Source organism: Sus scrofa, chromosome Y (assembly GCF_000003025.6).
Source record: "Sus scrofa isolate TJ Tabasco breed Duroc chromosome Y, Sscrofa11.1, whole genome shotgun sequence".
Classification (NCBI taxonomy): Eukaryota; Metazoa; Chordata; class Mammalia; order Artiodactyla; family Suidae; genus Sus; species Sus scrofa.
In genome coordinates, this window is record NC_010462.3 from 5,263,483 (window position 1) to 5,277,855 (window position 14,373).

General features: G+C 50.8%; 1 protein-coding gene across 1 annotated transcript in view; it reads right to left on the reverse strand.

The window, feature by feature from the left end:
* Positions 1–14,373, reverse strand: part of DHRSX (dehydrogenase/reductase X-linked) — a gene marked incomplete at its 5' end in the record, with an annotated part of 126,427 nt that overhangs the window by 15,036 nt on the left and 97,018 nt on the right. The window contains 1 exon segment of the mRNA XM_021080887.1: positions 4,293–4,500. Within this exon segment, the coding sequence (XP_020936546.1) occupies positions 4,293–4,500 (208 nt within the window).

The window sequence follows — 14,373 nt, forward strand, 5'->3', positions numbered from 1 at the left end:
GCCAAGGGGGATGGAGTGGGATGGACTGGGAGTCTGGGGTTAGTCGATGCAAACTATTGCCTTTGGAGTGGATGAGCAATGAGATCCTGCTGTACAGCACTGGGAATTATACCCAGTCACTTGCGATGGAGCATGACGGAGGATAATGGGAGAAAAAAGAACGTTTATGTGTATGTGTGACTGGGTCACCTTGCTGTACAGTAGAAATAGGCAGAACACTGTAAACCAGCTATAATGGAAAAAATAAAAATCGCTATTAAAAAATTTAACAAAAGAAATGTCTAGTATTCTGCTATTGGCAGGATCTAGCAGGATCTTTTGTTTCCACTCCCTGCCTTTTGGTACAAAAACCCCCATATGTCCTAGCTCCCCCCTCGTCTCCTTGAAGCTGTTGCTCGGGGTGACCTGAGATGCTGCCTTCTGGGCTTAAGTCCTCATTTTACCCCCAATAAAATTTAACTCCCCACGTGCAGGTTGTGCATTTTTTTAGGTCGACACAGTGCTCAGATGCCCCTGCATCTGCTTCCTGGCTGTGGCCCCTCCTCCAGCTCGAAGTCAGAAATCCATTGTCTCTGCCCGGCGCCCACCTCTCCCTCTCTGCCTCTCACCCTACCCCCCACCCACCACTGCCGTCTTGAGGACCCCCGTGGCCACACCAGGCTCACAGGGTGGTCCAGGATCCCCGACGAGAGGCTGGAGCATCCGTGAGTCTGGATGGCAGGTCCGCTGGGGGAGGTGCGTTTCTGAAGCCATGAGGACCGCACGCTTCAATATGGATGCACATTCCCAACAACAGAGCTGCTGGGGACCCAGAGGTGGGAAAGAACAGTTCGTGGATGTGCAGCCTTGAGTGGGTCTGTTCGGCCTCCCATCTCCGTGGCACATGCACGTGAGAACCTGTCTTTCCAGCCTCTTGTCCTCACCAGACTTTTTTTAAAAAATCTTTTTAGGGTCACAGGTGTGGCACAGGGAGGTTCCCAGGCTAGGCGTTGAATCGGAGCTACAGCTGCCGGCCTACACCACAGCCACAGCAATGTGGGATCCAAGCCACATCTGTGACTAGACCACAGCTCACGGCAACACTGGATCCTTAACCCACGGAGTGAGGCCAGGGATCAAACCTGCGTCCTCATGGACACTATGGTGGGTTCTTAACCTGCTGAGCCCCAAAGGGAACCCATCTACAAAATAGGAACAGCCTCACAGCCATGGACAACAGGCTTGTGGTTGCCAAGGGGGAGGGGGCGGGATAATTCAGAGACTGGTATTAGCACATCCAAACTGTTCTATATAAAATCAATAACTGGAGCTCCCTTGGGATGCGGCAGGGAAAGAATCCAGTGTGGACATTACACCAGCTTGGGTCACTGCCAGGGCTCGGGTCCAGCGCCTATCCTGGGAACTTCCACATGTCATAAGTACGGCCAAAAAATAAATACATAAACTAAAAAAATGTATGTAGCCACCAGGGAATTCCTATGGTGGCTCCGTGGTCACAAACTCAACTAGTATCCGGGAGGACATGGGTTCAATCCCTGGCCCCGCTCCGTGGGTGAAGGATCCGGCATTGCTATGAGCTGTGATGCAGGGAGCAGACGCGGCTCTGATCTGTCATTGCTGTGGCTGTGCTGTAGGCCGACAGCTGCAGCTCTGATTCGACCCCTCGCCTGGGAACCTCCATATGCCACAGGCGCAGCCCTAAAAAGACAAAAGGAAAAAAAATAAAAGAAAAAGAAAAGAAAAAGGTATCCAACAAGGAGCTATGTATAGCACAGAAAACTCTACTCAATATCTTGTAATGCCCTATAATGGAAAAGAATCTGAAAAAGTGTGTGTGTGTGTGTGTGTGTGTGTGCGTGTGTGTGTGTGTGTGTCTGTAAGTAAATCACGTGGCCATGCACCTGAAACACTGTAAACAAACTATATTCCAGTAAAAAAAAAATTTTAAAAATCTTAAGAAAAAAACAGGGAGTTCCAGGTATGGCTCAGTGGGGTAAGAACCTGACTAGCATCCTTGAGGATGCGGATGGGATCCCTGGCCTCGCTCGGTGGTTAAGGATCCGGCATTGCTGTGGCTGTGGTGTAGACCGGCAGCTGCAGCTCCGATTTGACCCCTAGCCTGGGAACCTCCATATGCTGCAGGTGTGGCCTTAAAAAGAAAAAATAATAATAATAATAATAATCATAGGAACATCAGCGTGTCTAGGGCACCGTCCCACCCTGAGCAGGTAATTCTGCCCCTGGGCCTCCAGCGCTGATACTGAACTCAGCAGACCCATGGTTTGTACGTGCCCCACTGGGTTACCTGCGAACTGAATGCACACAAAGGAGCTATTCTTAGCCTGCGTCTTATTCGGAGGACGATGGAGCGAATGTTTATTTTCCTTCCAACTATGGCACCGAGTAGGGTCAGAGCGGCAAGAACCTCACTGCACCAACATGGAAGTTTGAGAAAAAGGCAGACGCCCCAAGATGCAAGACGGGGGAGGGGAGGATGAGGTCGAAACGCTGAGGCAGAAGAGCAGCCGCCGGAGACGTCACAGAGCTCGGGGAAGAGAGCCGGTGTTTTAGAGGGACTCTAGGTGGCGTCTAGCCTTTAGAAAAGTAAAAACGCAAGATGAAGTCGTGGGCATCTACTGACAACCAGCTCCCCGTCCATCCCACGCCCTCCCCGCCGCCCTGGGCAACCACAAGTCTGTTCTCTACGCCTGTGAGGCTGTTTGCTTTAGGTTCCTTTGTGGATGGGCTCATTTGTGCCAATATTTTATTTAAAAACTATTACTAGACTACACTTGATGTGCAGTGTTGTGTCCATTTCTGCTGCACAGCCCAGTGCCCCAGTCATGCAAATACATCTATTCCCTTTCTCGTACTCGCTTCCATCCTGGTCCATCCTAAGAGACTGGACAGAGTGCCCTGAGCTGGACAGCAGGACCCCACGGCTGATCCCTTCTCGATGTCCTAGTTTGCATCTGCGCTCCCCGACCTCCCGTCCATCCCACTCGCTCCCCCTCCCACCGAGGCAACCCCACATCTGGTCTCTGTGTCTGTGAGTCTGTTTCTGTTTTTCGGACACACTCATCTGGGACTGGGTTACTTTGCTGGGCAGAAGCAACTGGCACCACATGTAAAGCAACTAAAATTTTAAAAATACGGCTTGCAAAAAAAAAAAGAAAAGAAAAAGAAAGAAAGCCAGTCACATGAGAAGAAAGAAAGAAGGAAGAAACAAAAAATGAAAAGGAAAGAAAGGAAGGAAGAGAAAGTAAGAGAAGGAAAGACAGAGAGAGACAAAGGCCTGTGTTCTAGATCCCAGGCGAGGGCTCCGTGGTAAACCGAGAGGGGTGGACCTCAGAAGGGAGACACGAGCAGCTTTAGCAGGTGGTATGTGGGTGGCATGGAATTCCTCACCGTCATTTCTGCATCACTTAAGTCCTGGCCCAGGGGGCGCACACAAGTCACTAAGCGCTCTGTGCATCACTGGCTCTTACCTGCTGGCCTCGCCCCGTCTGCCTGGTTCACCTGGGTTGTAAAAGCCCCCCCTGCCTCCCCCCACCCCGCGCAGTCTTTAGGCCACACTGCAGCTGTCCCCTGGGTGCCAGTGTCCTGTGGGGAGAGGACTGCTGGGGTTCAGAGGGACCCAGGCTAGTCCTCCGCCTTGCAGGGCGGAAATAGATGCTCCCTTTTATCAGGATGCTGAGCCACACGCAGTGGCCCTGTAGCCACGAGGCGCAGGGGTGTCATGGGCACAGCCGGGCCGGGACTGTGAGTCCCCAACCAGGTGCAGAGAGAGGGGCCGACACACGTGATCTCAGTGAGCCAGGTGGAGCGACCCAGCGGTGTCCTTCCAACACCCTTCAGGGGCACAGGTATTGTGGTCCCCAAAGAGACCAGGAGAACCGGACAGCGCCCCCTCTTGGAAGAGACGGCCCAGCGCAAACAGTCAGACCTGATGCGGAAATCCCAGCATCCCCGGAGGGTCTTGGTGGAGGAGCCACGAACCACCACCCACCTCGGCCCGAATCAATTTTATCCTTCAGAAAACAAACGAAAACAGTGACGCCCGCGTGGTTACCCAGGGGTCATTCTGTCTCTGCGTCTCTCCCCTTGGCAAGGGGACCCCAGGTTCCGAGACCAGCGGGGTGCCCGGCTCCGGGGAACCCCAGAACCAGGAGCGCAAGCCCGCCGCGCCCCACGGCACCTGCACGCACCCCCCGCACACGTGGCCACAAGTCCCCGCCCCGAAGCCACAAGTCCCACGACCCGAAGCGACACGCCCGCCGCCGCGGCCTCACCTTGAAAAACCACCAGCCGAAGAGCTTCTTGAGGAGCCGCGTGCCCCAGAAGACGTGTCTGTACAGGTCGGTGTTGACCACGCCGGGGTCGGCCACGTTGGCGGTCACTGGGCTGCCCTTGGCCTCCAGCAGCACCTGCAGCCGGTGGGAGAAGAGGACCAGGGCCAGCTTGCTGCGGGCGTAGGCGCCGTGCGGGGAGTAGCCGCCACTGCGGGGGGAAGCAGGACAGGCAGTGAGACCCGCATCCACGCCCCATCCTGCCCGCCCACCCAAGGGCACAAATCTCCCACGACGGGCTGCGGGCGGCTCTACATGCCGCCGAGCTTAAACGCAAGGCAGGAAGTCACATCTGGAGACCTGGCTGCAGGTCCCTCTCCTCCTCTGAACATTCGACGCTTGAAAAAGAGACTCTGCTTTTCCTTTGCATTTTAAGATTGCACCTGCTGCATATGGAAGTTCCCGGGCCAGGGGCTGCATCAGATCTGCAGCTGCCGGTCTGCACCACAGCCGCAGCAACACGGGATCCCAGCCACATCGGAGGCCTACAGCACAGCGCATGGCAACACCAGATGCTGAACCTACTAACTGAGGCCAGGGAGCGAACCTGCGTCCGCGTGGATACTAATTGGGTTCGTTGCTCCTGAGCCACATCAGAATTCCCAGGAAAGAGGCTTTCACACCAGTCCTGCTCTGGCGAAGGACCAGCCCCTTCCTGTCGACGTTTGCTTCCTGTAGTTTGAGATTATTTTATCGGGGGGCACAAGAGATGGGAAACTGGGGTGCCTTCCTGGCAAAGCACATCAATTCTCCTTCATCAGGGACTAGCCCCTTGCCTCAAGGCAATAGCTCCAGATACTCTTACTGGCTGTGGAGACGGCCCGTCCTGTCCTTCTGGGTGGATGTGCCTGGATGCTAGTGTCTGTCTGACACTTTCAAACGTGGTAGCTCCTAAGTGAGGAGAAACCCCATCCATGGAATTCACCCTCATTGGAGTTTAACCCAAAGATCAAAAGAAAGAAATCAGAGGAGCTCCCATTGTGGCTCAGTGGGTTAAGAACCTGACGTCGTGTCCATGAGGATGCAGGTTCCACCCCTGGCCTCGCTCATGGGTTAAGGAGCCGGGGTTGCTAGGAGCTGTGGTGTAGGTCCCAGATGCAGCTCGAATCCCATGTTGCTGTGGCTGTGGTGTAGACCGGCAGCCGTAGCTCTGATTCGACTCCTAGCCTCTGAACCTTCATATGCCGCAGGTGCAGCCACAAAAAAGACAAAGAAAGAAAGAAATCTGACTCATCGTGTGAGATGCAGGAAAAGCAAGTGCTGGCATTCAACACCTCTTCCATTCAAAGGCTCCTGCTAACCAAGCATTTTAAATTCTGCGAGTTCCCGGGAGGTGCAGCGGGTTAAAGATCCGGTGTTGTCACTGCCGTGGCGTGGACTGGATCCCTGGCCTGGGAACTCCCACACGTCAGGGGTACAGCCGAAAACAAACAAACAAGAAACAAACGAGAAGAATTTAAAAATAGACTGAATGAGTCGGAACCCAGGAACACACAGAAGACGGGAAAGATCCCGAAAACCTGGGAGACACTGAGATGCAGCAAACAGTACAAGCAGACATGGCATCTCTTGCAAGAAGAGCAGTGACCGCCAGGATGCTCAGCTGCCCTGGGAGACTTCCTGAAAAACCCCAGTTTTCTCAATTACCCACGGGGACATCCGTCTGTCGCTACGTCACAACCACATCACCCCCTCAGGGGCTCCCGCCCACCTCCTGAGGCTTCCTGGTGGCATCTTTCTTCCTGGTCAAGGCCCCCACGGTGTGGCCATCAGCCCCTTGTCCCAAGAGACCACGTGCAAACGCTGAGGGGGCGCGTATGGTCCGAGCAATTGAAGCTGGAGAATCAACCCCACGCCCTTTGTCTCCGAGCTGAGCGGGAACAGAACTTTTCTTTTTGGGGGGAGGGAGGAATTAATGCAGAAACAGCGTGCAATTCCGATGCCCAGTTTCCTCCCCTGATCCAAGATAAGCCCCCACCCCTCAATTAATGTCAAGATCCTTATTTCTGGCAAACTCCCCCTGCCTCTTCCCTGTGGGAGAGGCAGAAGCTCCGGGAAAGAGAGTGTTTTCCAGTCGCGGGTGGGAGGGTTGAAGGCTGACCTTCGCTCTGGGCATCGGGCGCCTTCGACAGATGCACACACGTTCCATCCTGACTTACCAGGCTGTTTGGGAGGGGACAGAAATGGTGAATTTAGACAGAAAAGGGGGAGCCAGCAATGTGCAGATTCCTCAAGGGGAAAGTCACGAGTGATTTAATTACGGTTTTCTCCAGTAGCCTGGACAAGCGGGAACAAGAAGTCTTCGAAAATACTACGTAGAGGGTGGGAGGGGGGAGTCAATCACTTCTCTACGGGAGGAAAAAAAAAAAAAATCTAAGAGAACAAGTAATTTCAGGAGAGGTTCCCTGGTGGATTGAAAGATAAAGAAACATCCACAGCAGAAACGGAAAATTATCCAAGCCGATATCAAAGAGGACATGATTTTCCATTAAGGTGTGTAACTAGCGCCCCGAGGAAGGGCAGAGACACTGGGTGTTTCAAGTGGGAGAGAGGCTGTTGCGCTGTTAGCAGAAAGAAGGCAGCCGACAGTAAGGTCAGGTTAACACAGAGGGGAAAGAAACTCATGGACTGGCTACGTGGCTTGATTCAAAACATGAGCTTTTCAGTCAGTTGCTTTTGTCATAAGTGGTGTCAAAAAGCAAAACTGAAACCATAAAGGAGTTCCCCCCGTGGCTCACTGGGTGAAGAACCTGACATAGTGTCCATGAGGATGTGGGTTCAATCCCTGGCCTTGCTCAGTGGGTGAAGGATCCAGTGTTGCCACGAGCTGTGCTGTAGGTTGAACACGTGGCTCAGATTCCGCGTTGCTGTGGCTCCGATTTGACCCCTACTCTGGGAACTTCCACATGCCCAAGGGGCAGCCCAAAAAAGAAAAAGAAAAAAATCTTTGTTTTCAATAAATAATACTTTATTGGTATAACCACTTTAAAAATAAAGTGAAGGTCAATCCAAAACAGAATTAGGGGCAGGGAGGAAAAACTCTCCCCCTATACATTTTTGTTCTGGAACTGGGGCATGCAAATTAAACCAGCAAATGCCAAATGGACAAGAGAAAAGGAGCCTAATTTTACTTTCAATTTTACACGTAAAGAGGACTTCATAGAAAAGAATAGAAAACCCCCAAGACTTAGAAGTTCTCCTTTCTCAGAAGTTTCTGCTTTTAGTCCGATAAGGGGAGCTTCGGAGAGGCAGTTCTCTGCATGCATTGCTTTTCAGTGGCCTCTAGTTCACAAGCAACTTTATGTCCAAGGGGCATCTTTTGGGCTGGCAGAAGCAGAATCCCATCACTTTCTCCACCTCGCAGACAAGAGAAGGAGAAGTGGAAAATGACAGTTTGAACACAGACGCAAATTCACGTACGGAATCAAGGACCCGATAATTCTCTAAGGGGTTGTTGACCGAAAACTTGGAAAGCATTACAGAGAGACAGGAAACCGTATCCTCTATCGCAGGAGCAGGGCCTTGTGGTTGGGGAGAGGAGTGTGGGTTTTTTGACACCTGTGTTTCTTGGAAACAGTATGTGAAGTTTCCTAGACTGAAGATGGTACCTGGCTGAACTGGCGTTGATCTGACGGCCAATCCACACGCACCGCAGTAACTCCCCTGAGCCACCCAAGAGCAGGTGCTAAGTCCCCTGGGTCGGCGAGGGCCCCCATTCTTGACAAGATGCCAGGAATGGAGTAGGTCCTAGATTTCCACTCAGCAAGTAAGTTTTTCAAGTGCTTAGCAAAGAAAAAATTGCTATTGCCTATGACAAGAAATGCACACCCCCGTATTTCTACTTTTTAAAATATGCACCTATCGAGACTACATTTTAATAAAGTAGAGGGAGATTTAAAAAAAAAAAAATCTTTCCGCTCTATCCTCTTAGGTTCCGTACCGGGGCCTGCAAATCAAACTGCTGAACAGGAGACAACAGTATTAATTACATACATACACAGAGGGGTTCCGAAAAAAGATGGGGCTGGCAAGATGATGGAGGCTTGAGCTAAAAAAGGAAAAGGGGCTTTGGGATTCGGTGGGGGCGAAGATTATGGGAAAGGGAAGGGAGAAAATGTGTGATAAATAAGCACTGCCTTGTGAAGAAAGGTAAAGTCTTCTGGCAACACGAAATCCTTAACTCACTAAGCGAGGCCAGGGATGGAACCCGCGTCCTCAGGGAAACCATGCTGGGTCCTTAACCCACTGAGCCACAGTGGGAACCCCTGCTTATCCATTCTCAATGTCTTGGCTGGCATCGACTAATCCCAACCCCCCCCCGTCCATCCTACTCCCTCCCCTCTCCTCCTTGGCAACCACAAGTCTGTTCTCCATGTCTGTTTCGGTTTTGTAGACAGGTTCATCTGTGCCGTATCTCAGATGCAACATATAAGTGTTCTATGGTATTTGTCTCTCTCTGCCTGACTGACTTCACTTAGTGTGAGACTCTCTAGTTGCATCCATGTTGCTGTGAATGGCATTATCTCATTCTTTTTGATGGCTGAGTCGTATTCCACTGTGTCTAGAGACCACTTCTTAATCCATTCCTCTGTGGAGGGACACTTAGGTGGCTTCCATGTTCGGGTTACTGTGAATGCTGCTGCTGTGAACCTTGGGGTGCGTGGATCTTTCCGAATTAAGGTTTTGTTCAGATCTATACCCAGGAGTGGGATTGCTGGATCATATGGGACCCCCATTTTTAGTTTTTTGGTGAACCTCCATACTGTTCTCCATAGTGGTTGACCCAATTGACATTCCCACCCACAGTGCAGGAGGGTTCCCTTTTCTCCACACCCCCTCCAGCACGTGTGGTTCGTAGAGTCATGAATGACGGCCATTCTGCCCAGTGTCAGCTGATACCTCATGGTCGCTTTGCTGTGCCTTTCCCTAAGAGTTAGTGATATAGAGCATTTTTTCCTGTGCCTGCTGGCCCTCTGGATGTCTCCTTTGCAGGGATGTCTATTTAGGTCTTCTGCCCGTTTTTCAATTGGGTTGTTTGTTTTCTTTCGTTGTTGAGTTGTACCGGATGGTTGTGTATTTTGGAGATTTCATCCCTTGGGGGCTGCACTGCTTGTAAAGATGTTCTCCCAGTCTGTGGGTTGTCTTTTTATTTTCTGTCTTTCTGGTTTCCTTTGCTGTGCAAAGCTTTTGAGTTTAATGAGGCTGATTATTGTTTCTCTTGTCATTATTCTACGAGGGGGATCCAACAAGATATTGCTGCAATTTACGTCAAAGAGTGTGCTGCCTAGGTTTTCCTCTGGGACTCTTATCGTATCTGGCCTTACATTTAGGTCTTTCATCCGTTTTGCGTTTATTTTTGTCTCTGGTGTGAGAGACTCTTCTAACTGCATTTAATTTTTTAGACTGTCACGGGGGGAAGTGTTCTCAACTGCCTTTAGCAAAACACTATCCATCTATCAGAGAGACACCGTTTGGGGCTGGCAGGCTCTGGTCCCCTTCAGAGTAACTGTGGAAGAAACTTTCTAAAGATACTATTCATTTTTTATTATTCTAAAAAGAAATATATTTCTATGGCAAAACAGTGCCAAAGCTCAAAGAAGACCTGAAAAGCAATTGCTCAGTGATTCCATCTCTTCCCCCAGCAAGAAAAGGCCCCTAATGACACTGCATGAGTGTGTGTGTGTCTTCAAATGTATTCCCAACCCATAAAGGACAGGACTTTTTTTTTTCTTCTTTTTAGGGCCGCACCGTCAGCATATGGAGGTCCCCAGGCTGGGGGTTGAATCGGAGCTGTAGCTGCCGGCCTCCACCATAGCCATGGCAATGCGGGATCCGAGCTGCATCTGCAACCTACACCACAACTGATGGCAACGCTGGATCCTTAACCTGCTGAGCAAGGCCAGGGATTGAACCTGCATCCTCACAGACGCTATGGTGGGTTCTTAACCCGCTGAGCCCCAACGGAAACTCCAGGGTGGACTTTCCCGATGACGTGCAACAAAGCAGAGAAAAGACAGAAACGAGTCAACATAAGGAGACGTTTCTACCTTTGGAGGAAATGAGCCCATAAGAAGCAAGTTTCTTGGGGAGATGAGCCCACGAGGAGAGGGGCCTTACTGTCCAGAAAGAGACAGGACAGGGGGCCCTGCAGAAGTCCACTCGGAGCCCTGTCGGCAGCTGGACCTTTGTGGACGAGACCGCAAGCCCCATGGACACGCATCACTTTTATCCACTTTTAGCCCCAGAAGCATCCCCGTTCAGAGCTTCCTCCTGCAGCCAGAGGGCCCTGCTACTCTGCCACCAAAAGCAACCTCACCTCTTCTGAGGCTGAGACTCAGGACGGGGGGCCTCACTTGGGTTTGGGCTCAAGGAGGGGAAACAGGATGCCATTCCAGCCTTTGCTGCGGGCATCCCAGGAAACAGCCACTGGCAGGAAGACGTGAGGATCCAGGGATGACCCGGAAAAAGGCGGGGTCTTCCCGTGCAGTCGCCCTCAGCGGGGGCAGGTCCCACAAGACCCCAGAGAGGGCCCCTTGAATCCCGACATGCCTGCGGGTGCAGGAGGCTGAGCACATGGACGAGGCAAGGTGCAGGCTGGGGAGCAGGCAGACCCATCTCCTGGATGCCGTGAGGCGTGTACAGAATGCCTCACCCACATCTGCTCCCATGGTGGTTCATTCTACATGCCCATGAGGTGCCCAGGTGTTTGGTCCCATGCCTGTCCGGATGCTGCCAGCAAGATATTTATTAGGGGAGATGAACCATGAAACCAGTAGACGAGGAAGAAAGCAGATGGGCCTCTGGATGCGGGTGGGCCACACCCAATCAGGTGAAGGAAGGCCTTCGTGGGAAAAGACTGAGCTTCCCCCCAGAGAAGAAGGGATTCGGCCTCAAGCCCACAGCATCGAAATTCTGCCTAAGTCACTAGCCTTTAGGGTCAAGTCTACAAACATCACTGCTTCCCTGACCCTCCAGCCTGCTGGTCTGACTTCTCGGCCCCTCCAAGGGCGGGAAGAGCATTCCTTGAACAAGTGAGTCTGCAGTGGGGAGAGGGAGGAGGGAGCGGCCGTAGAGGAGGAGGGCATGAGGAGGTACAAACTTTTGCGGATAAAACAAGTGACAAGGACATGTTGGCCAGTACAGGGAAGATAGCCCACATATTACCATAACTATAAATGGAGTATAATTTTTAAAGATTGTGAATCACTAAGTTGTACAGCCGTAGCGTATAATATTGAACAGCAACTGCACGTCGATTTTTAAAAAAAGATGTAAGAGAGCCTTGTGCACAGTTGATCCTGTAAAAAAAAGTCAGTCTCTCACTCCCTGTCATATATAGAAAAATAATTATAAATATATAAGTACATTGTTACATATATTATGATATATTTTATATCGTTATTTATATATTTTATCATTATTGATGCATTAAATATATACTTTCTTACTTAAACAGTATAATAGCTTTTCCCCCCCTCCCCCAAAACATAACCTCATTTGCTGCTCATCTTTTTGTCTTTTTTTTTTTTTTTTTTTGTCTTTTTGCTATTTCTTTGGGCCACTCCCACAGCATATGGAGGTTCCCAGGCTAGGGGTCCAATCGGAGCTGCAGCCACCAGCCTACACCAGAGCCACAGCAACACAGGATCTGAGCCGTGTCTGCAACCTACACCACAGCTCACAGCAACGCCGGATCGTTAACCCACTGAGAAGGGCAGGGACCGAACCCGCAACCTCATGGTTCCCAGTCGGATTCGTTAACCACTGCGCCACGACGGGAACTCCACCTTTTTGTCTTTTTTAGGGCCACACCTGCAGCATGTGGAAGTTCCCAGGCTAGGGATCCAATTGGAGCTGCAGCTGCTGTCTACACCACAGTCACAGCAACATCAGATCTGGGCTGCTTCTGAGACCTACACTGCAGTTTGGGGCAACACTGGATCCTTAACCCACTGAGCGAGGCCAGGGATCAAACCCGCATCCTCATGGAGCCTGTGTCAGGTTCTTAGGCTGCGGAGCCACAATGGGAACGCCTAGAACTTCATTTAAATTTTTTTTTTAAATTGAAGTATGGTTGACTTAAAATGTTGAGTTAGTTTTAGGTGTACAGCAAAGTAATTCAGATACATATGCATACACACACACACACACACACACATACACACACACACACATACAGATTGGTAGATAGATATTCTTTTTCATATACTTTTCTGTGATGCTTTATCAGAGGACACTGAATATAGTCATCTGTGCTCTACAGTAGGACCTTGTTTTAAATTTAAATTTTTTTTTGTCTTTTTTTTTTTTTTTCTGCTCTTTGGGGCTGCACCCGTGGCATATGGAGATTCCCAGGCTGGGACTCTAATCAGAGCCATAGCTGCCAGCCTACACCACAGCCACCGCATCACCAGATCCGAGCCTCCTCTGTGACCTACACCACAGCTCACAGCAACACTGGATCCTTAACCCACGGAGCGAGGCCAGGGATCGAACCCGCGTCCTCATGGCTGCCAGTCGGGTTTGTCAACCGGTGAGCCACGATGGGACCTCCTTATAATTTACGTTTTAAACAAAGCTATCCACTACATCATGAGTCTGTTTTGCTGAGTACAAGCAATTTTTTTCAGAGAGTCTGCCCACCTTTTCCGCTGGAATTTATGCTACGAGAGGAGGGACCGAGGGCAGGCCGCCAAGGAGACAAACCCTCCCGAGTGGAATGACCCACCTGCATCTGGTACATGTTACCTGGGACCTCTGCCTTCACAAGCGACGCATCCTTTACGAGAACGCTGCTTTTCCAAGCCGGCAATCCGTCTTGGAAATTCGCCGTCATCACCAGAGGCGTGTCCCTCGGGTGCAAGCCAAGAATTCAGGCTTTTTTACCCCTCAAAACAGGGTGTTTGCAAGCCAAGCAGTTCTCAAATGCCCGCACGCATCAGACTCCATGGAGGGCGTGTTAAAAGGCTTCTGTCTGGCTGCACCCCCAGAGGTGGTTTGTTTTTGCTTTTTTAAACACTGTTTCAACATTGGTTTTCTTTTTACGGCCACACCCAGGGCACACGGACGTTTCCAGGGCAGGGACTGAATCTGAACCGCAGCTGTGATCTACGATGCTGCTGCAGCAAGGCAGGATCCTTTAACCTACGGGGCCACAGGGGGAACTCCTCCACAGCTTCAATGCGTCTAAAGATAAGCCTTGCACATTCAAGAAAAGTGACCTCCGCTTTTTACTGTTTCCCTGTTTGAGTAGATTGGACAGTTGAGGTCCAAGGCTGTGTAGTTTCAGGCGGGCGGAAAGGGGTTCAGTTGTGCTCATACCTCCACTCTTTTTCCGATTCTTCCATCACGGTTTATCACAGGATATTGGATAGGGTTCAGGGTGTCATTCTGTCCTTATTGTGTATCCATCTTATATATCACGGTTGTATCTGCGTGTCCCCAACTGCCGGTCCCTCTCTCCCCCGACCCCCCGCCACCACAAGTCCGTTCTCCGTGTCTGTGAGTCTGTTTCTGTTCCGCAGACAGATGCATTTGTGCCATATTTTAGTTTCCACCTAGAAGTGAGCTCATGTGCTCTTTGTCTTTCTGTCTGATGGACTTCACATAAGATGGGAATCTCTTAACGGCATCCGTGTGGCTGCAAAGGGCACAATGTCATTCTTTTTGATGGCTGAGTCGTATTCCATTGTGTGTCAGGACCACATCTTCTTTGTCTAGTCCTCTGTCAAGGGGCACTTGGGTTGTTTCCATGTCTTGGCTGTTGTGACCAGGGCTGCGGTGAACATACGGGCGTGTGGCTCTCCTTGACTTCCTGTGATGACCTTTACCTTTTGCTCATGACAGTTTAAGTCTGCAACCCCTTTAGAGAGCATCTTTAATGGCCAAGGGGCATGGTCTTTATGACAACTTCTAAGGCGACACCGATGCTGCGGGTCTGGGGACCGCACCTTCAAAACCACCATTCTAAACAGTCTTGTCCCCTCTGGAGCAATATTTGGATAGAAAATGAGAGAACAAGATG